The 23,125-nt window shown below is 43.8% G+C and overlaps 2 protein-coding genes across 4 annotated transcripts in view; both read right to left on the minus strand.

Moving 5' to 3' along the window:
- The window catches only part of prrc2a (proline-rich coiled-coil 2A), an 18,814-nt gene extending 2,746 nt beyond the window's left edge, over positions 1–16,068 (minus strand). The window contains exons 1-17 of one of the 3 annotated variants that reach the window (XM_086192469.1): positions 15,910–16,068; positions 12,167–12,318; positions 10,647–10,824; positions 10,313–10,424; positions 10,118–10,199; positions 9,881–10,024; positions 8,661–8,902; positions 8,269–8,357; positions 7,964–8,115; positions 6,439–6,541; positions 6,123–6,306; positions 5,594–5,686; positions 4,841–5,372; positions 4,495–4,751; positions 3,726–4,020; positions 3,312–3,534; positions 1–3,070 (exon numbers count right to left, since the gene is read on the minus strand). The exon at positions 1–3,070 is cut by the window's left edge and continues 2,746 nt beyond it. In XM_086192469.1, coding sequence (XP_086048595.1) covers positions 25–3,070; positions 3,312–3,534; positions 3,726–4,020; positions 4,495–4,751; positions 4,841–5,372; positions 5,594–5,686; positions 6,123–6,306; positions 6,439–6,541; positions 7,964–8,115; positions 8,269–8,357; positions 8,661–8,902; positions 9,881–10,024; positions 10,118–10,199; positions 10,313–10,424; positions 10,647–10,824; positions 12,167–12,281 — 5,847 coding nt within the window. In that variant the 5' untranslated portion in view covers positions 12,282–12,318; positions 15,910–16,068 and the 3' untranslated portion in view covers positions 1–24. Of the gene's footprint in view, positions 3,071–3,311; positions 3,535–3,725; positions 4,021–4,494; positions 4,752–4,840; positions 5,373–5,593; positions 5,687–6,122; positions 6,307–6,438; positions 6,542–7,963; positions 8,116–8,268; positions 8,358–8,660; positions 8,903–9,880; positions 10,025–10,117; positions 10,200–10,312; positions 10,425–10,646; positions 10,825–12,166; positions 12,319–15,705; positions 15,866–15,909 lie in introns of those variants that run through there. The other 2 variants (XM_086192468.1, XM_086192470.1) reach the window with 2 other exon arrangements.
- Positions 16,069–16,409: 341 nt separating this feature from the next.
- neu1 (neuraminidase 1) lies at positions 16,410–23,115 on the minus strand. The gene is made up of 7 exons (XM_086192471.1): positions 22,857–23,115; positions 22,307–22,496; positions 21,431–21,693; positions 20,245–20,427; positions 18,865–19,084; positions 18,505–18,752; positions 16,410–18,373 (listed from the first exon to the last, which is right to left on the minus strand). Exons 1-6 carry the CDS (start codon positions 22,941–22,943, stop codon positions 18,532–18,534), a joined length of 1,164 nt encoding a protein of 387 aa, XP_086048597.1. The 5' UTR covers positions 22,944–23,115; the 3' UTR covers positions 16,410–18,373; positions 18,505–18,531.
- Positions 23,116–23,125: the final 10 nt, after the last annotated feature.

Below are 23,125 nucleotides of genomic sequence, written 5' to 3' on the forward strand. Positions count from 1 at the left end.
CGGAAAATGTTTTGAAATATTCCATCATTTCCTATTTTTTGGGGAGGGCCAGTTGCCCCGTTTCTCCCCACGGTTGCCACCTCCATTACCAGCCCCACTGGATCCACCACCGGGTGGACCACGTGGGCCTCTTCCTCCACCTCCGCCTCCAGCTCCTCCTGCGTTGACCCTCCGGTTTTGTCGCTCCATGCCAGGACGCTGGCTTGAAAAGCTCCTTTTAGTTGCATTTGGCTCTTTTCCAGCCATCTCTCGATCGACCACACCTCCACTGCTACCTCCTCCCCTTCCCAGGTGGTGGTGGGGGTGAGAAGAATAAGATTTTCCTCCTCCCTCCCTGTCTCTAAATTCTGTGAAGTCGCTGCTCTCAGAGGCGGTCTCCCACTCCTCGTTAGCCTGGTCAGAGTTCTGATTGGTGAAGTCTGGGGACTTTGCTCCATGGCTGTGGTGGTGCTGGGGGTGAGTGGACCCAGCATTGCCCTGGTTGTAGTGGTGATGGTGGTGGCTATTTGCATTGCTAAGATGCCCACCACCACTGTTATTGTTGGTTGTAAGTGTGGTGTTGTGGTTGGCATTTTGGGCATTGCCCGTCACAGAAGTAGAGATAGGGGCTCCGTTACTGTCCTGAAGTGAATTCAAGGAAGGAGAGGAGGGCCTTCCTCCCCCTATAACCCCAACTCCACCATTGATCCGTGCGGCATTCTCTCTCTCCTTCAGTCTTCGAAAGCGAGGCGGCTTGTCCTGCTGATGCTGGGAACGCCCGTGACGACGACGTCTGGGGGGTCGCTCAAACCCACTGGGGGGGAACCCACGGGTAGTGGAAAGGGGAACTGAATTTGGCCCTCCAGAGACTGAGCCAGAGTTGGATGGAGCTTGCTGGGCCATAACACCTCCGTTTTCAGTAGAACCTTGAGTGGCAGGAGTTACAACAGACAAAGATGGCTGGGAGGGATTAGATCCCTGATTTTGAACTTGACTGCCATCAGCCACTTTGTCTTTCTTCTCTCCAATATGTCCTCCCCGGCCCAAGTCTTTGGGGCCAGAGGATTGTCCTGGGGCTTGATGCTTCCGTACTGAGTTTGGTGGCTTGGAAGATCCACCATGAGAGGCTGAGCTGGGTGTAATCCTGTGTCCCCCAGCTGTTCCTCCAACATTTCCACTACTCCTGTAGATATTTCCACTTCCACTACCTCCACCCCTGCCCCTTCTAGAAGGTACACCCCTTGGGGTGAAAACCCGAGCCTGAGAACCTCTTGGTGGCGCAGATGAGACGTTGCTGTTGCCAGTGGTGTTGGCATTATCAGATCCATTCTTGGTGTTGGGTTTCTGGTTGTCGTCCTTGTCTGAGTGTCCAAGGTCACTTGCACCACTCTCACTGCCTGTCTCTGACCCTCTCTCCCTCCTCCTCTTGGGGATTTCTTCATACTCTGAGCCCTCACTGCGGGTCTCACTTCGATTCCTGGCCCTGGCTGGGTTGTGTTGGGACCTGTCTTGACCGTGTCTATTACCAGGCCCCTCACTCTTTGAATCATGGTGGTGGCCACCTGCAACAGATGAGCGATAGTCTCTGCCACTTCTGCCACCCATTCTTCCCCGGTTCCCACCACTGGGCCCAGAACTGGCTGTGTAGGTGCCCCGATAACCACGGCCACGCCCATAAAACTCCCCACCTCGTCCGCGACCACCTCTGGTGCCTTTGGTGGGGACACCATGGTGGTGGGAGTTGCTGCCCCCTCTCTCAAAAGAACGATCTCTCTCCCTCCTGGAGGAGGACCCTGAAAATCCTGAATTGGTGTCTGCATCTTTGGGTCCCCTGCCTGACCCTCCACCACCTCCTCCAGGGGGCCGTTCTTTCCCTCCATTCCTGGGTTTGACTGCCTGTGTAGGCTCCTCTTTACCAGATGGAGCTGATGTGCTCTGGGAGGAAGGGGCTTCCTGTTTCATGGAGGTGGACTGGCCACCTTCTTGCTCTTTATCTTTCCCAAAGCCTTGAGTTATTTTTTCTGCTCCATCAACTTCTCCTCCCTCTCTCTTCATCTCTTTCAGCACTGGCTTCTGGATGGGCCCAGTCCTCTTGTTGAGATTGCTGCCTCCTGTCTGGATGGAGGGTTTGTGGTCTGATGAAGTGTTTGAGGAGTCATCCCCTCCACGGGCATTGTTCCCACCTCCTGCATTGTTGCCCCTCCTCCCATGAGAGGACCCCCCACCTGTATTACTGCTGCCAGGTCGTGGGCCCCAATGAGTCTCTGTCTTGTGCTCCCGAGCCCCTCTTTGGTTTGACTTTGGATGGGGATGCTGCTGAGGCTGAGTATGACTGCCATGCTGAGCTGGAGGTGGGCTAGGGGTGATGGCAGAATGGGGAGTATATCCTGGGCCTGCTTTCTCCTGTTTAGCATGGCCACTACTGCCAGTGCTACCACTGCTGCCTCTTTCACCAAGACTGTGCCCAATACTAGCTTCACTCTCTCTGTGGGCTGGATGATGATGAATTGCAGCTTTGGCATTGCTATCTTCCCTGGCAGAAGCAGTGGAGGAAGAGGAAGAGCAAGAGGATGAAAGTGAAGGTTGGTGGAGAGGTGGAGAGGAGGCAGTCTTCTTGGCAGGGGCTTCACCAACCCTGTCACGGCTATTCTCTGGCTTATGCGGGTGGAGAGTGAAGTGAGGCTGTTGTGGGTGGTGGTTGTGATGGTGGTGAAGGTGAGAGTTGCTCTCAACAGAGGGGAGGTCAGCACGACTGTTACGGTCATAGTGAGGGTGTGGGCCTCCCCATATCTGGCCCTGCTGAGATCCTCGGGGGGGCCCTTCATCCTGATGGGTGAAGGTATGTGGGTGGTTTCCCCTCTCACCCGCTCTTGGCTGCTGCTGGTGGGAAGGCATCCTCGCAGCCTGGTCAGGGAAGTTGTTGTAATTGCTTCTTCCACTCATGTAATGATGGGGGTGGTGGTTACCTCCCTGAGCACCACCTTGAGTGCCAACTGGAGGTGGTGTCTGATTGGATGGCCCGGAATTTGAGCTAGGCTGCTGAATTGGTCCCAATCCACCCTCTCGCAGGCGGTGTGGAGGAGTCTCGCTCCTAAAAAAAAAATGAGGATGAAATCAACACAACAGACAAAATTAATCATTTTATAAATCTTAGGCATACTGCTCTCAAATAATATTTTTCTATTTCTTCCTCCCTCTCCAAGTAATATTTAGACCATATGTAGTATAGAGAAGGATACATGTGAGTGTACAATAACAATCTTTCAAAAAACATTTTTTAACATCTTGAATATGGTCCACTTCAAAATCCCCACCGATTTGTTTATCCATACCTGGGCCCTTTGGCCACATCCTCGTCCTCCAATGCCTGCTTCTGCCTGAGTGGGGAGGTTAGCCCACGACCCTCTCCTCCTCCAGGGAATACCTCAGGTCCCCAGGCTAGCTTAGGATCCATTGGAGGGGTCCCACGGTGAGGGTGCCCTGGGTGTGGTTGCTGCCTGTCAAAAGGATCTGAACCAGATCCCCCTGAATCAGACCGCTCACGCCCAATAAGCCCTGAGAGCAAAGCATTTTTTATAAAACAAGATCTCCAAACAATCAATAATTGATAAAACAAGACATACGAGTTGAGTTGTAGTTAACTGGCCCACAATACAGTGACATCTGTTTGATATTACTGAATTACTTATCCATTCAATTACAATTTATTGTCAATGTTTTGTATCAAATATTAAGCTTCCTCTCACCAGAAGGGTGCATGCCAGCTGAATAGTAGTCCATAGGCGGAGGTCGGCCCTGCATCATGCGAGGGTCCATGTAGGGCATCATCATCCAACGAGGGTCGAAGTTCATAGGCAGAGGAGGAGGTCTGACCATATTGCTGGGCTGATAAAGTGGTCCACCTTGCTTAGGTCCCGGGCCAGGTTGTGGTGCTGAACCTGGTGAAGGGCCCTGTGGAGTCTGGGGGGATAGTTGGCTTTGTGATACCTGGCTGTGCTGCTGTTGCTGCTGCCACTGCTGCTGTTGCTTTAGGAGCTGCTCCTTAAGAAATGATACAAAAAGGATGGTTGGTAAGTAAGTGCATCGGTAAGCACATCAGTAAGTTCAAATGAGTTTTTGGAAAATTATCCGTTTTCTTTTTTTCCTGAATATCCTTTGGCCAATGCAGAAGTTTTTCCTACAGTTTTATCATATTTTGTAAAAAAATGAGTGCAATTAAATCAATAAAATGTCCATCTTTCAGTGCTGCTAGTGGCAATAAAGTTGGCCTTTAATCACAAAGCTACTGTTTCCAGTTTGGTCAGTACTTCACATTTTTAATTCTGGTTGTAAATAAAGTCCTTGGTTGAAATTGTGTGTTGCCCCAATTCTAAAATGTACTTCACAACAACAACGATTATATTGTTTACAGGGGTCAACTTAAAACTTAAAGCGCATGTCTGATTATAACATAAAAAGCCAATCACATTTTGGACTAAAGCAACATTTGTACTAAAGGACTAAAAAGATTCTAACCTGCTGTTGCCGCTGAAAACGGGGTGGAAGAGACTTCTGGTACTTTGAGTAACCCTGGCCAGAGGGACCACCTGCTTGACGACCTGCTCCCCCTCCAACACTCTCTATCTTGACAGGCTCAACTCCTCTTTCACCCCCAGTTCCTGCACGAATCTGAGGACTGCCTGTGGTCTCTTCCTTACTTTCTCCTGGTAGTGGTACATCCAGCATGGGTGGCTGTGGCTGTGGCACAGCTGGCTGAGGACACTGTTGGGTATCTGTATCGGGGGGGGAAAAAAAAATTAATTGCTGTATCAAAAAGAGCAGTTATTTTTTGAAGGCCTAGTCATGTTAGCAAATGATTAACCTGTGCTGGAGTCATAGCTGCTGTTGCTGCTGGCTCGCTGTCTGTCACTCACTGCAAGGTTTGTCCCCCCCTGAACAGCCAATGCTGGAGGCTCTTCAGAATCTACACATGGGGATGGGGGCTGGCTGATGTTAGGGGAAGAGGCAGAGGCTGACAAAGAGGGACTTGGGCTTCCTGCTGTGGCAGCTGTAGAGTTTCCATCCAGGCTAGGGGTTTTACTGCCACCACCACCCTGTTGTTGCTGCTTCTCATCCAGCCTCTTCAATTTCTCTGCACAGGCAGCACGTCTCTCCTCTTCCATTCTACGTTCTTCTTCCTCACGGCGTCGGCGGGCTCGCTCCACAGCAGCAGAGATCTCAGTTGATGACTGCTTCCTGCGCTGACGCCAAGTCTCGTCCTCATCATCGCCCTGGGTCCCATGGACCAGCAAGCCAGGCTGGGGAGGAGGGGTGGGGCCTCCTGCTGCTGGCTGATGCTGGGCATGGCCAGGTTTTCCAGGGCCTGGAGAAGCACCCTGGCTGTGGGGCCGGTCCTGAAAAGGTATTAGGAAAATATGATGCTCTAGGTTTCATTTATTTTAATTCCATCAATGCCATCATACTGACATGACGTTCAACCAATGATTACATCTTAATGTAATCAAACTTAAGCGGTAAAAAGCTCACTAAAGATGACGCATCCATTGGGTCTGTGGGTTTAGGGTGAGATAATGATGAGAATGATTTGTCTATGAGGCCCTATCCAGATGTCTACCTGTCGGTAAAAGGAGTAGGGCCCTTGTCCAAGGAGCGGCCCAGGTGGGGGGGAGGGCTGCTCCCGGGGACCACCCAATCCAGGCCTGCGCCCCTGTATACAGGCAGTCACAGTTAGCCAAGCTCCACAAAAACAATCTACACTGACAAAAAAAAAAAACAAAAAAAAACAAACAACCACAATCTAACATATCTTGTCCCACCAAGTCATGATGTGGTTACATTTGGAATTTCACCCTTTTCACCATCACTGGGCCACTCAAGTCCCCCCCCCCCCCCGCCAAAAAATAGTATGAAAGTTTTATTCAAAAAAAACAAAACAGAATTCTAAATATTCATTGAAAAAACTCGAATGAACAGGCTGGAAAAAAATGAGATCAAAATGTAACAAGAATTGACAAACTAAAATAAAAATCTAGTTTATATGATTTGACTAAAACTAGCATTTTGGTTACAACACTAAAAGTAAATCAAATTGGGGTTCAAAAGTTGACAATGTCAGCAACACTTACTGCAGATCAGTACATTACCTGGAAATTGGATGGTGCTCCTTGTCCAGCCCATCCACCACTTCCCTCCTCGGCCCATCCTGGCTTACTGGAGGGGGGTTGTGGGCCATTGTCCGCATTAGAGGGAGGGGTGCGGCGGCTTTCTCCACTGCTGCTGTCCGAGGCTCGAGAGCGAGAGGTGGCATCCTGGGACCTTTGCTGCTCACTAGAAAAACAACAGTTCAAGAAAAAAGTAAACAGATTATAGCTAAAGCCTGAGTGTGGTATACCGCCCACCCAAAAACAAAACGGTATCGAAGGTTCAACTTGATTATAACTAGGTGTAACTGTCACATACCCCAGGTCATTTTTGCTCTCTGTTCTCTCCTCCTCTCCATCTTCATCTCCTTCGTCATCACTGAACTTCAACTTGGCAGAGTAATCAATCTCCTCATGAGCGCCTGTTAAACCATGATTAAGACATGAGAACACATCAGAATTATTTGTACCATCCTTCACCTTGATAAACCTGATCTTAAATTCTCCTTGCTCTGCTCCCTCTTGTAATGTGTAAGACCAATGATATGATTAAAACCTCTGCTTGAATCAGCAGGTAATTATAAATAGTTTGAAGAGTCTGATACAGTTTGTAAAGCAACTGAAGGCAATGAAATGATTCAAATCTTAACTGTGCTGAACCTGTGGTGATGTGAAACTCCACACTCACACAACATTTCCAGCAATAATGTAGTCAAATTTTAAAATGTGACTGAGAAAAATCAGGGCTGCCCCTATTACCATTTTTTGGACTTTAAAGTTTAGGTGTTATTTACCTGCGACGAATCAAAGAATCATCAAATCAACATTTCATAGAACACAGATCACAATAACTAAGCAAACATTAGCCACAGATATTTCTAGCAGGTGCAAAGGCTCAGCAGTAACATAGTAGTATATTTTCAGGTGATTAGCCAAACTTCTAGCAGATTAGTGATATGTGAGCTTTGTTTGGCAAATCTGGCACTTAACTTTTTTGTCATCTCTGCAAAGCTATAATTATTCCAGATGTTTGACTTTTTCAACATCTTGCCTGTGTAGTGTTCTTGAAAGCCTGGCTGTGGAGTCATCATGCATAAACGGTAGGTTCAGCCATTGCTGGTGGCTTCAGGTGAGTCAGAGAAAAAATTACTGAATAACTTGCTTTTGAAGTCTTTCAAAGATCCAAAGCTACTTTGTGACAGTCAGACAGCAGTGTCTCTGCAGTACAGAGTAAACACATCAGTCAGAATAATACCATGATGCTGCTTATGGGAGAATAACTACGGAGCCACTCAACTAGCTAGGTAATTGGGTAGGTGAACCTCTGTACCAAAACAGTCTGCAATTATCAGCATGTTGACATGATGGCATTCCTGAATAAGAGACCAGCTGACCACTACGATGAGTAAGACCTCTGCGACGATTGGCTACAACCCATCTGCTGTTTGACGAGCTAAGCAAAATTATCTCATTTTAAATCCTCTCTGCGCATGAAGCTTCAGTGTTTTTCATTTTGTCCATCTGTGTATACTTTTGAGGGACAGCGTATCAGGTTATTTACAGTTCTGTATGATAAGTCATCCTAGTTCCCATCACAGAACATCCTGGTTTTGATGCCTTTGGTTATAGAGGGCACTTGGAGATTCTAGTTCATCCACTGATGTCCCTCTGAATATTAAACATGAAGGAAAATTCCCATTTGTGTCACTTGATCAAAGTAAAAGTAGGTACTGCAAGAATAGGTAGTTTTAATTAATTTACATTTGCACAATTTCTACATAGCTGGCCTTTTTTCCATTTATTTTTTTACAGCTAGGTTTTATATTGCCAAATGAGAATCTGACCTGCCCAGCCCTCATCTCCATCATGGTCCAGCTCATCTAGCTCCTTCAGGTCATCCTGCGTTAGGATAGAGGGTCGCTTCACCACTTCGCCACCTACCTCCCGTGGGCCGCCCTGGGGCCTGCTGTCAGGACCACCTTGGGCACGAGAAAACCTAAAAGAGGAGAAGACATTTTGTGTATACACTTTGTGTATGGCTCAACATCTAAAATTAACCTTTACCACAAACATTGTTTTCTGATGAAAAAGAAACTCTGAATGAGCTGCCAAATAGAAAAATAGCAGACTTATTTGAACAAAATCATACCTCGGAGCTGGCCCTTCCCCAGGTGGCGGGTACCTGTAGGGCCCTTGAGGCCCATAAGGGGCTGGGAAGGGCAGATAGGGAGGATACATCTAAAAAAAGAAAAGAAAAAAAAAAAAAAAAAACAGACCCAGGTGAAATACTCATATTTTACACAGGAGCTGTGACAGCCTAAATTTTAGATTCATACAGGAAGCACTCAAGCATTAAGAATTTCATGGCGATGAAGGGTAGCATTTCACCAGAGTAAAAATGTGACAGTGTTGAAATACACTCAAATATGGTCTTTCATAAGAGTTGCATGGCTTTAAAAATTAAAAACAAAACATCAATCTTGGTGACAAAAATAATATTTGCCTAAAGTTGATCAGAGAGAGGAGTCAAAGGAAACCTACGAATGGAGGCATGATTCCTCTGTAGGGGGGAAACCCTGCCCCAACTGGGGGCTGAGGCAGGGGCAGGGCGGGGCTGCCTGCAGAAGGGTTCCTAGGTGGCCCGTGGGACTGGGAGTTTTGAGGTGGGACCCCAGCTGCCCCATCCATCACCAGAGCCCCACCACTGCCACCCTCCGCTGCCCCCTCCCCAGACATGGTGGGTGCCAGACCTCGGCCCCCACCATCCCGCCAACTTGTAACGTCTGAAAATGAGGGAGAACAGAACGGTTAAAAGGATAATAAGCTCGAACAGTATAAAATTCAGGAAAGCCATTGCTTAAGGGCTCACACATAACTTAAAAATTCAGACTGGGGCCCTGTGATTTCTGTGCAGCACAAATCGTGCAGAATGGTGGTCCAGCTGCACTACAATTACACTGCCAAACTGACAGTTAGTGGTGAGCTTGTATGCTTCTGTATTGAGATTCTTCTTGTATTTTTCACAACAGAGCAAATAGTTTGTGAATTTTGATTATGAAAAATTTTGGTTGGAAAAATTTTATTTACTAAAATAAACAACACTGAAAAGTGCTAAAATTCATAAGAGGGGATGTGAAAATGTACAGGGGAAAATAATATATTTCAAGGAAGCAGGGCCATAGCAGTAGCAGTCTGTAGCACGTAGTTAAATTCAAAAGAAGGTGTGCATCAGACTACAAAGAAGGATAAGCAGTGACGCAGACCTAAGCTGTTCGTCAAGGTCTCGATTTCATGCACAACTATGAGTAAAGCTTTTTATTGAGGCTAAGAGCCATATCAGCCACTGTCTCTCCCCCTCATCTGAATCAGGACTGACAAAACTGAGGATTAGTAAGCCTATGTATGACATAATTAATACTTTCCAAATGAGTTGTTGAAATTTTTGATGACAAAATTTGAAGAAAACAGAATTCCGAAAAAAGAAAAGAACGTGGAATTTTGAAGGGAATTTCACGAAATCTGGAACAAATTCAAACTGATTTCAGGGATTACATGATAATTTGTGTGCAATGAAGATACTTCATGCTCTCTGTTACCAGATGACCTAAAGCTGAGCCTAAGAACCTAACAACCACATCAAGAACCAGATAACTTTCTCCTCTAAAAACAGACAAAAACAAAAACAACTAAGCTTGCGTGTAAATAATTTCATTACCTGGCTGGTTTATTGGATTACAGGATATTAAACAGACATCACTCACTCTGGGGGCGGAGGCTTGGTCCGGGCCCATACCACTGATCTGCAGTGCCCTGTTCTCTGCCAGCTTTGTCCTGGTCGCCAGCCGCCTGCAGGGTGGGAAATTCCTCGCGAGAGAATGGCGACGGTAGGTTTGATCCCTTTCCACCTTTGGAAGGGGGAAAAGAATGTAACACAAGGAATAAAAAGGTACTTCATAATTCATTCCAGAGAAGTGTGCGTGTTCGTTTGTATGTCTCACCATCCCCTTGTGTTCCATGTGTAACACTGGCCTGTGCCCAGGACCTTGCCCCTACGGCCTGGGTTGAAGCTGGGGCCAGAGCCTGTGAAGGACACACACACAAACAGACAAACGCCATTTGATACATTTCAACTATTACCGCCTTCAGTCTCACAGCATATTATTAACTCAGGATATAATTTTAAATGATCTTACTGTGACTGCTGGAGCCTCTGAAGCTGGCGGTGTTCTCGGGCGGGTCGGTGCAGGTATCTGTGAAGCCACAGGCTGCTGCGGTTCCTGCTGCGGTGCTGACAATGCATCGGTACTGCAAGAAGAATTGAGTCACAAATAGGGAAGACAAATATTCGTTCAGATGAAATATACAATCACACACCAAGAAAGAGAAATAACATTATCACAGTCTGGTGTATAGATACTGCACAATTTTGCATAGTAATCTCCATACAGTTAGATGTGATTTCACTCATTTGGGGTAAGTTTAACAGGTACAAGTCTAAAACTGGTGCATTGGTCTGGAGCTACTTACCTCTTTGGGTCTGCTGGTTCCTGTTTGCTTGCCCATCCTGTGCCGTCTTTGGGAACGAGCGAGACGTTGGGATCGTTGCCTTTGTTCTCTGCCTTCAGACTGGGCAAGTTGGCAGGGGGTGGCATACGCCGCGCAGAGGCAACTTTACCAAGAGACTGCAGGCCATGGCGAGGGGGGGCTGATATGGGGAAGAAAAGGGGGTTTATGAACAGAGATGGACCGTGGAAACCTGACATCCCTTGAAAACACTGGGAGTCCAATGAGGAATGACGGGCATAGCAACAGCGGCTTACATTGCCACATACACAAATAGAACTATGACGAGTCTTCCAACAATGTTGGTACAGACTCAGTAGTTCAATGTATATCAATAATTTGGATTTCTTTTGGACCACAACAGTTCATTGTCTCACTATACGAAGCGAACGTCTGTAGTTGTGAACGGGGAAAGCTGATTCTGAATAAAATATAGACTGGGGGACTCGACGTAGGAGTCAGATGGTGTCCACAAGAAAGCGTCTGTCAAGTCAGGATTGGTTCACACAGCCTCCAGGCCATGCAAAATTTCTGTCCATGCAGCTTTATTTTAAGAACTTGCGGCAGGAGACAACACAGCACAGCCAGGTCAACATCATCAAAACAACAACAGTTATATCCAACTATGGCAAGGCAGATCTGCATCTTTAGGCTACATGTGATTACATCCTTTGGTGATGAGGAAAACAAAACTATTTTTCTAGGGCTGAACTCACAATGTGGCCTTGAGCAATAATCAAATCACAGGAGCTGCAATGATTGGTAAAGGCAGCACTTCTCAGTTGTAGCTGGTGTGATGTGTCCTGAAGGATGAAAGGAATGAGTTTCTTTGTGGCTTCTACTTGGGAGTGTATAAGGGAGGCAGCGGACCCTGCGACCTGGCCGTCTGTGCATGTTTATTTTAGAGATGCAACAATCCACTTTTTCAGTTCTGTTCCAATCAAAATACGCATCTGCCAGTATGGATACTGATGTCAAAGCTCTTTTTTTTCTTATTCTTATTGTTCATATGATGTTAAGAATTACATCATGGGGCTGTAGAAAACCACACAGCACTTCTTATCAAAGAGTAAAAACACAGAAAAATGACTTTAAATCTAAATGCATTCCAAAGCAATTTATTTGAACTGTATGTTTAGAATGGTGATATACTTCATGTTAAGTTACAACTGGTTCAATGTCCAGTGCAAGAAACACATCAAATGCTCTTACTTGAGCAGTAAATGGTCAGGTTATGAACATTTTTAATGTTATGAGATATAGATACATTTCATACAGCGCAGAAAATAAAAACTGATATGCTGGTTCATCTCTTAAACCAGTTTTAGTTGTTGAGTGGTCTCACTGACTAAAACAGAAAAAAATAAGCACATCACAATTAAACATATTTTACAAGCTTCATTGCTGAGTGGTCTCACAGCTGCCAAAAAATAAAACATATCATCTTTAGTATAAAAAAAAAGAAAAAGAATCAAGATACTCACCAACAGGCTTTTGTGTTTCAAGGCTCTTTCCTTTGTATGTATCAAACAGGTTGAGAGACGCATACTTGGTTTTGCCTTCCTTCCCCTTTGCAGTTTGCCCAGAGCGCTCTGACATTGCGCTGTCCGCTCATCGAGTATGGTGAGCCCTGAGACTGGTACAGAGAGATAGAAAGCAATATGACATCAGGAGCATCTACTACAAATCAAGCTCAGTATGTCCAAGGTGTCTCCGAGTTTCCTGGGCTGATAAACCCCAACAACCAGAATCAGGCGATAACAGCCAATATTCCCGGGTATGGTGAGATAAATTAATCGCCCAAGAACTTCCCCACCTGTATGAGAGTGTGATTACATACAAGGGACCCCAATGGCCCCAGATGACCAACCGCCCAAAAGGAATGCTGCGTATTTCCCACAAGATAAACTAACCACAACTCTTCATTAACATGAGGAATATGAATCCATAATAAAGGCAGTAACAGCTACTGCAACAAATAATCGACCATGTAAACTGATTTTTTTAATGTCACTATTCCACCATCTAAATGGTAGCTTAGATTATGGAGAATAAATCAATGTCAGTGTCTTTGAGCTGGGTTTTAATATGTCCATTTGTATCACACACAGCACAAGTAAAGGTAACTATCAAAGAAACACAGTGCAAGACACAAAAGTCTGTAAGAGCCCCACTGGCTCATTGGCTATGTACATATCCACTGTTTTCCTCCATGGGAATCAGTATCAGTCAGAAAGGTGCTTGTCAGGAAATACTGACTGGTTTTGTTTATCGAACTCCAGAGAGAACCTCCATATTCTGCACACCATATCAATGAGATCCTCTAGCAAAGGTGATAGGTTGGTAGGAGATGTCTGAACATGTTTAAACCAACAACTCTTCATCTTATCCTGCTCTGGAGCAGCTTTGGTTGGTGGTGCAAGTTACCATGGTGATATCCCCTCCTGAAAAGTGAACCACCTCTGTAGTAGAAAAAAAGGCATCTTGCTAATCCTCTAATCTTGCTTCATAGCATACAAGCGTGGATTCTAAAAAACAAAACAAAAACCACTTGCCATACCTTACAAATCCTATGACACCCACCAACAATAGAAAAAACACCATATTTTCTAGGACATGCATTTTAAACCCATAGGATCCTAGAATAATATGTAAAGTAGCAGCTTTTGAAGCATCCCATAGTTGAGGCTCAATAGATTAATCTTTGCAAAACATCATTAATTGAACATTACATAAGAGCTCTGTGGCTGGTATTAGACAAGTCAGATGAGTTGGTGTGACTGCCCTTACGTCAAAAAAAATGTTACCGTTGCTTCACAGCAGGCCTTTTCACAGGGCTCTGTCACGTGGAAGACCACATTTGTTTGAGTACACTGCACAAAGATGAAAGTGCCCGGTCCATAGCAATGAAGGCAGAAAGTAAACTAATCCAAATAAATAGATACAAAATCTGTAGATATATTATCAATATGTAGAGCCCATTTAACAACAACCAAAAGGCCAGACTGGAGTGACCCACGCATTGTTTTCATTAATGTATGGCTATACAGATTTATATAGTACTCGCTGATACATAATTACAGGTAGTTGTACCTACATTAGTAAAACTTCAACAATATAAAAGCAACAATATAAAACTGTGATTTTAATATAAAATGACCTGTGAAAGGCATGTCTTTACACATAGGTTACCTTTGACATATCAAGCAATATTCCTTAGTAAAGTATTTTCTCAAAAAGACAGTTTAATGTGCGCAGACCTAGTAAGTGGGGGGGGCATAGAGTTTCCATGGCAACGGATTATAAATTATATTCTTCTATGTCTTGCCTTGAGACATGCTTGGCTCCATGGCAACTGCCAGGCCTTTAACTTGAACTAATTTTACTGTTCATCAGATACACTGCTAACATCTGTCTCATTTCAAATGATGTTGTTGGATTCAGCAGGTTAAATTGTGGCCGTCACTCCAGCCATTCCCCTTAGATATGATTACACAGGACATTAGAGTCTTCTGATGATTTTAATGCAACAAAGGACAATGGTCTCGAATGAACTAGTGAAATGATAACATTCTCACAGCAGCTTGATATCATAATAACTTGTAGCATACAGGTTTTTGTTGATTAATCATTAATGGAATCCCTATCCATGGTGGCCTGATCCCTTCAGTATGAGAATAGGTACCCGCAAATATTTGGATTCATATTGACAGAAACACATGAGTACCAATCCGAAATGTAGAAACATCTGGGTGACAAATAAATATGAAAGTAAAAGATTCGCAGTGATAATTATTGGTCCACGATGTTTCCCAAACCATACCCTGTAACTACATAAAACAACGGGTGTTTTCGCGGAACGAGTGGCGAGCAACATGACTGCAACATGTTTCACTGACCAGATGAGATTAGAAAATTAGGTCGTGGGATGGCTGGTCAACTACATGATGTATAGGGATTAACAGGAGCCAGCAGCTTCCCTACCAACCCGTATCTGCAGCCTCGAGGCCTTGCAATGCCACAGCGAGCGGAAACAACTGACAGTGTGTGAGAAACACCTCCTACAACAGCAACAATCAATCTGATACATTCAATAGACACACAAAGCCCATAATTAACGAAACTAAACTCCTCGAATTTGACATGATTTTCTTGTAGCCGTAGTGCTAACTGACCCTAGCTGGCTAATGCAGGGCCTCAGAGTTCGCGTTGGGAGGGGGACTGCGTTGATGTTTCATAATGCATTTCAACCTCTTGCTGTAACGCTTGCTAATAGCTGTTCCAAACACTGAAGTAGCTATGGTCTGAATCAGACACTGACATAACTAGTTGGCCTTTTCAGGCGTCGTTTATCTCATCTATCGCTAGTAAAAGACATAGGATATACATATTTAGAGAACAAAACAAAATGGCGGTGGTGACAGGCCGGCTATATTTTAACGTTTAACGTTGCCGGTTGTGTTACATGGGTATAGCGTCAAACTAATTTGGCAGTCTATGACGAGCAGCAAGAGACGGTGACACTGAGGAAAAAACAGAGACGACTATTCCCCATACACATCGAAATTTTACTGACTCCGATTTCGTTTGTTTATCATGACACTGAAATAGCTGAAGCTAACGTTACACGGCTGGCTTTGCGGTGCAACAATCTGAGCTAACATTGGCTACAAATCTTTCGTTTTAAGCCACCAAACATCATAAATTAAAAGCGCACACCTGAACCATAGTTTAAAGTAACAGATGCTGTCCATATCCGAAATAATTCAAATATTTCCCCCCATATTGCACTTGAAATGACAAGCACACCATAGCTCCTTAGCAGAGGCACGGCTAACGAGCTAACTACAGCTAGCAACAACAACCAAGATGCTGTGCCATTCCGAAAAAAAGGTCTCGACTACCCATTCACAAAATACAACAATGGGTAGGCAAATATTTTCGGCCAGCAATAACCACTGCTGTTAAATATCATAAAATTAATCTGTTTGCATAAAGCATGCAAAATTTTCCGAACACTGACCTGGTCTTGTCCCGACTTGTCTCGAGGTTGTATCGCCGAATGAGGTTAGCTATGCTATCGCGTAGCTTTCTAGCAAGTGACCCAGCTAGCTAAGCGACGTTATCCCACTTGCATAGTCAAACACATAGCTCACGGTCTTTGTAGTAGACTACCCTAACTTCGATGTGAGTATTAATATGAAGACAAAGAAAGAATCCGTCTTACTTGCGCTCCTTTTCTCCAAAAAATATAAATGAAAGGGAGAATAGAAAACTGTGATAGTGGACTCGATCCGTCAACCACGGAGCCGGGGCCGTCAGCGGCTACTGGGGTAATTTCGTGAGATGGGAGCCGCTCGGGACCTCCACTATGATGAAATGAACTCGCCTATGTTTAAAAATGCAATACAAATTCCAGCTGAGGTCAACGTTCATGTTATAATGTGAGTCAGTTTGGAGATTAAATATTAATCTTAAATGTCTGATTTATACTGTCTTTGGTACAGCCGTAAAGGACGAGTATAATTAGGATTAGCCATAATTAAAAATCCCCGGCTATTTTTGAACTGGGATTGAGAGAAATTATTTAAAGATGCACACACCTGCTGTTATCCCTTAATCTGAGTTTAATATATATATATATATATATCCCACTATGATAGCTATAGAATAAAATATACATAAATACAAATAAGTACATTTTAAGGGTCCAGTATTTATTTCAGCAAGCATCTACAAATCTTGGGGGAGGGGCAGTTTTTCTCTGCATAAATCAATCCGTCCAGTTGGAGCTGTGATTATTGACACAAAAAGCAAGCATTTATCATTTATACACAAATAGTGTTCAATGTCCCCTGTTAAACAATGGTGGTATTCCTACAAAAAAAAAAAATCAAATATTAAATTAGTTTGTAGCAATAATTTATTTCTTACACAGATAGAGCATAGTCAACAGCCTGGATGAAAAACACTGTACAGGTGCTAATCTGAATAGAGGTCAGACTTAGTACAATGTACCGAAAAACATTCTGCATTATGTACTTACTGCTTCACCCTTACATTTACACACCTTTTTAGATGAAGTGCCCGGTTGAGGGGCAGGGCCATGGGTTGCGTGATAGCACAAACCTCCCTGACAACCTCCGACTGTCTCTTTATTTTCTGAGTGCCCTGAGTGCAACGTATACCCACAATTACATCAAATGTATACATTGACAAACAGCAAAGCTACCCAGAATACCGTGCGTCACCTCTGCCATTCTGACTGTCATATCAGACCCCAGGCTTCAAACTCAGAGCTGCGCTTTGGTAACAATCTGCTTCTTGACCATGTCTGATTTTGATCTGTTATTCTGAGCTTCAGTACAGAACCCAAATTCTGTCTGTAATCTTTGAACAACCTGATCTCTTTGATCACTTTAGGCATTTTGCCATCTCAGAAGCTTAGCTCGTCACTCTTACGGCCATCTCAGAAGAACTCTAAAACCCACTTTGACAGTGAAGCACAGCAAGTTTGACATCTATTGCATGAAACCGTTCTTGAATGTTTGTCAGTCTTTATGTGACTTGAATAACTCAAAAACCATTCACTTGCTCCACATCATTCTTCCTGGTGTTTGAGGAAGTGCAGTGTTGCATTGGAAGTCAGGACCTGGGGCATCTGAGGGTGTGTAAGGTCTGAGGCAGCACAGCAGTTAGCGCTGTTTCAAGAAGGTCCTGGCTGTCCCAGGTCCCCATATCTCTGTGGAGTCCTCCCGATATCTGTGTGGGTTCCCTTGGGTGCTCCAGTTTTCTCCCCTACATCAAAGACATGTACAAAGTACTCCTGTCCTCTCTGCGCTCCTGAAACTGGCTGGCAGAAACTCTAGAGTTGGCCTCGATCACTGCACGCAGCCACTCACCGCACCATAGAAGATGAGTTACATGCAGATTGTATTGTGACAATGAAGACTTCTCACTCGTGTTGACAACCTTGCTTGTTTTAATTTGTGTTCACGATTTTAAGTCATTCATGTCTTTCCTACTACACTGAATGTGAGAAATGCTCTCATTTTTAAAACTATCCCATTCACATCTCTGATCTGTTGATCAGGAAGCTAAGCCTCTTCCCTTACACGACCCAGATTCATCTGGCTGGTCCAGGGAACAGAACCTGCAACCAATCACAAGCTTGCTGAGATCACAAGTTGAAATCGGTTAGAGGCCAAACAGAGATTGTGGTCTGATCAAAGAGAGAATATAGAGATCAAAGTCAGAGATACTGTAGTCACAGAGGTTTTAGAACATCTCACCATCGAGGGCCCCCAAAGAACCAGCACTGCACTTGTTCTAAATGTTTATCATCAGTCATGGATTGTTGCGCTAAGGCAATCAAGCTTATTAACAGTACAAATGGAGTACAGTCTACTAACAGACTATACAGATTGAAGTTCCATAAATGAGAGTATGGATTAAATAATGAGAAAAAACACTGAATTTGTGCCTTGTCACTTGATTAACTGTACAGGGAAGATAGAGCAAGGTAGACTCATCAGTGGCCAAAAAAAAAAAAAAAATTAATTGTGCAAATCTTCTCATATTCCCATACTTCATATCATAAAGTGAGCTTTAAATGTGTGTTCTTCTCTTCGTGAGAGGGGCGAGGGCATTAACAACCTCATCCTGTTTCGTTTTACCTCCAACGGTTCAATCTGGCAGAAAAACAAAAGAAATAAAAACAGGAGTTATGCTCAAACTCACATTTCCTGTCGAAATTTGTTCTTCAGACCAAAGTAGCCTTTAAACTGTCTTCCTGTAGCTCTTTTGTGTGTGTGTGTATTACCTCTTCCTTTTGCTTTGGATTATGGAATTAAATGCCTCCAAAAAGGTGGATCTTCATAAATGAGATGGTCTCGTCATAATCCTTTAGTCCCTTCTCGTAGATAACAAAGACATGCTTGTGGTTGTTTGTGGAGTTGCCATTCAGTGTTGTCATGCAGGAGTAGCCACTAGGCCCCCCCCATAACTGAAGAGCTCTTTGCTCCCAGGTTTTCCCATCAGTCACTGACCAACGTAAGGTTAGGTTAACTCCTGCGGGGAGGGGCAAGATATTCACACAATGTATATTCATCCTCATATGAACAAAAAATATTAACAGTGAAATGTTTTTCATGGCAGTAGAAAGGCTGTTAACCGTTCTTACTGTGTTGCTCGTTGGACGGGTTGGTGAAGTAGAGCACTCCGTCTTTCTGCACAGCTCCTGCTGCAATGGCAGGATCCACCAGGTCTTCATCAAAGTACAGATATTCAATGGGCAGGGTTAAACCGCCGTCGAAACTCCTCAAAACTATGCGGCAGTTGCAGTGGTATTTGTTCTGGTTCCGCACAGTGATGTGAATGCTGCCGTCGGTCAATTCAACTGGCTGCAGAGGAGAAGACAAGTGCTCGTTCAGCTTGACGGTGTCTGGTGTGATACAACACAAAGGGAGTGAGAGTTATCTTGAACATTCGCGCGCTCGAGTTCGATTAATTCTGACACCGTTGTCAAAGACAAGTCTTTTAGTTTCATCTGGAACGATAAAGCTGAAAAAAATGAACCTGTGTGATCCAGGAGAAAACGGTGGCTCAAGTTAAGTTCGTCCTCGATCAAGGTGGATAAACTATTTTCATTTAAGACTAACAGCAATTTACAAGGGAATGGGATCAATAGTTGATCGATGAAGGATGCAAGTTTCCCTTAAAAGGAACCACTTTTGAGATTGAAACAGCTCGGATGAAAACCAGGTAGGGATATTAGATATTCTTTGCGCCCATGAGCCCGTACGTTGCCCATGTATTCAAAATCACAAATGGATGAAATTGTAAGATTAACTGTGATATTTCTAGTTTTTATAGGATTTATGAAAATATAGCAACCTATTCACATCATTTCCGAGTATATCGGGAAATGCGTTTGACACTCCTATTCCTTGGTTAAAACTTTTCAGATTTGTTTTCATCTTGTTGGACTTATTTATGGGCTTTTGAGCTAAAAATTATAAAAATAAATAAATTTTAAAAAAACGATATAGAGGACAACTGAGGACAACAGCTGGTTTTGTCCAGTTCTTGCATCTTTTTGGCAGCTGGTGGCGAACTGTCTACACATTCAAGCAATCCTCTCATATTAATACCCTACTATCAAGATAATAGGAATATATTATGTTTAACACTGTTAGGCTATTTAGCAAAGTTTATATTTGAATTTCCTCAGAGAAGCTGGTTTTGAGTGCCTTTACTGTATCACTTAAACATTATTATTATTAAAAGGTCGGTTAAAAACATTAAAAAAAGGGAATGCCTGTAGGATTAATGTCATAACTGAACACCTGACTTACATTTTTGTTTTCTGCAAACCACCGAGGTACCTACAACTTTCACATCCACATTCATGGTTCAGACCGCACTGATAGCATCCTGATCCCTCCCAGGCACTTTCACGTGATTCAGATAATCATCGCACTGAGATTCGCAACAGTTCCATGAAGTCTAGCGTGTGTGTGTGTGTGTGTGTGTGTGTGTGTGTGTGTGTGTGTGTGTGTACCTGGCACTCGTCAGGGTTGAGATCCTGTGCTCTCTTCTTCTGTTTGTAGGGTATGCTTGTCAATGTTCCACCACTGTACCATGTCTGTCCATAGTCATCACTCAGGATGCAGAAAACGCCATCTTCCTCAGTGGTTCCATGACCACACACCACCAGTCTTCCCTTATGTGGCTCGTAGCGTTTCTATAGTGAAGATACACACACGCACACACACACAGACAAACAGTGTAGAAAAGGCTACAAAGAATGTTACTTGTGTTATATTACAGTTATATTACAGCTCACGGCTGTGTGCAGGATGCTAGCCACGCCCACCTAGGAGTAGTTCAGCACCGGGTTTGATGGACAGCAGTGCGCATTTTGCACGGAGGGTTATGTTTAGTTGAGCGTTATTGAAAATAGAGCATGCGCGCGCACGCGCGCGCACACACACACACACACACACACACCATGAGATATCTCCATGCATGCCCTCTTGCCAGTGTAATGTCTGTTTGACCACAGTAAAGTACCTCAACCTGCCAACCTCTGTCCTCATTCCTCATTCCTCTGTCCGTGGCCTTAAGTGGTGTTCTGGCCGACAAACCCAGCATGAACTTTGTGATCTCTCCACACCAGCTCAGAGTGTAATATGTTATGTGCTTTGTTTCCTAGCTTTCAGAGCGCGCACTTATCCGACAGCTAACTATAACAAAGACCACAGTAGAAATAATTGTAAATGTTCTCTGGCTTTGCAATGGTGTACTTTGTACTTTTAAAACAAACTGTCAAATAACTAAAACTGAATCAGATTATATTAACGGTATGTACGCTTAATTAAAACCTAAGCAACTTCTCACTTTCACACATTCTATCTTAAGCGTACAAAGCACTTCCTTTGCGTGAAAAACATTTTTAAAAATAAATTTATCAGACAATTTCAGGTACAAATTTATTTTTTGTTACCTTTTGCACAATTGCACATGTAAAGCAATGATATTATTTCTCTGCAGGGAGAAGACAGGATCTTTGTGACTCATCGTTATAGAGTTTAATGTCTTTTCGTCGTTACAAGTGGATCACATGAATGACATATGACCACTATAAAACCAATGTGACAGCTGAAGGTAATTTAGCTTAAAATAAAACTCAATAAAAAAAACTACATCATGGCTTTCAACATTATGTAATCACACTCTTCTCTCACCTGGAGGCCGGTGCCGGGCCCAGGAGCGAAACGCTGAACGTCAAGGTCGTCTGAGATGTTTCTGGGATGTGACCAGCTGAGACCGTCATCCTTGCTCACCAGCAACATGGTGCTGGGCGACTGGCAGTGGTGAAGGTGGAAGCAAAGGCTGTAGATCAGAAAGATAGAGCCCCCAACCTCATCGACCACCACCGAGCCCAGGTTCAGGCCGTCTGACAGCTCGCCGTCATCAGTGATAAAGGCGGTTGTGGACCACGTTGCTCCTGAAGGGACAGAGGAGAGGACACACTGAATTTTGATGAAGCCACTCAGACTTTCCATTAATACACAACAACTTCATCAGTACATTGTCTCGTTTCCTTGTTGTTTATAAATGTGAGTATTAAGTTTCAGATAATGCACTAGTCGATATTGCGATTTATATACAATTACATACATATTTTGTTCAGACCAAGAAAAATGAAGATAAAGAATGACTATATATATATATATATATATATATATATATATATATATATATATATATGTACATGAAATACAATTATTTTAAGTCAAACTGGAACCTCTACATATTTTTCCATGAAAAACAGGCATAATCTGTCAATCAGATAAGTGATTACTGTTTTCATATTGGATCGTTTAAGTCATCATGGAATGTTTTGTATGTTCTTCAAGTTTAAATATCTAAAACCTGGTGAAAGTAGAGAACTTCCCTCTAAAATGTGCAGGTGCAGACGTTAAAAAAATGTGCGTAAGAGTAATGATGTGTCACATTCCCAGCCTGTATTTCTGTAAGCAACCGCGTGTGCTCTGTTCAACTTTATCTAACTCAGCCCGTTCGCAGCGTCTAATGGAACTGTCAGCGGGTCCCCCTGCCTTTGTCGGTGGATCGCCGCAGAGCAATGAATTTTGCGCCGTCATCTGAGGCGGAAGCCTTCCTGGCCTCAGCAAAAGCAAGCAGGCTTCCTTTGGGGGTGAAGGTGAGTAGCGGGATCCTGTAGGTGTTCACTTCCCCTTCAAAGCCGCTCACCCAAAGCAGCTGCTCTGAAAAAATCAGAGGTTTGATCTGAAATGGAAAGATAATTGAAAGTTAAGAAGAGCAAGGAAGAGTCAGGCTCGGCGATGACTCACATGATACAGGCAAAATATCTTTGTGCAAGATCAGCGTTTTCAAGCGGTGTCAATAACACAGTTAGCAATGATCCTGATGACATATTATAACCAACAACAAACCAGTGAGGCTGCAAAATAAACACCTCTGTTGCTTAGACAACGCAGTTTTGCAATATTTGATTAAAAAAGTGTTAACGTCTCAACGAACTAGACAGAAGAAATCAAATTGAATCCTCGCTTCAGTCAGCGTCAACCAAAACACACTACAGGGAAACTGTACTTATACAGTAGCATCTGCAAAAGTTTAAAGTACCGAGTTGGGGCTGATAGTACAAGCAGCAGGACACAGCACAGCAGACAAGAGCGATGCAAGCACAGCGAGAACACTTCCTGCTTCCATGTTAACTCCGCTCGTATTCGGTCAGATCATCTGCGTCAAAATAAAGAGAGGAGCTTCGAAATAAATTAACAAAAGCGAGGAAAAATCTAAAAACGTTCTCTTCAGCGTGTTCACATTTCCATCGGAGAGGAGCCAGAGCCGTATGACTGCCGGAACAACACAGTAAACCGCGTGATCAAGGC

This window comes from Aulostomus chinensis, chromosome 22 (genome assembly GCF_037954235.1).
Source record: "Aulostomus chinensis isolate RoL2024-O1b breed Wild chromosome 22, RoL_Achi_v1.0, whole genome shotgun sequence".
NCBI lineage: Eukaryota > Metazoa > Chordata > Actinopteri > Syngnathiformes > Aulostomidae > Aulostomus > Aulostomus chinensis.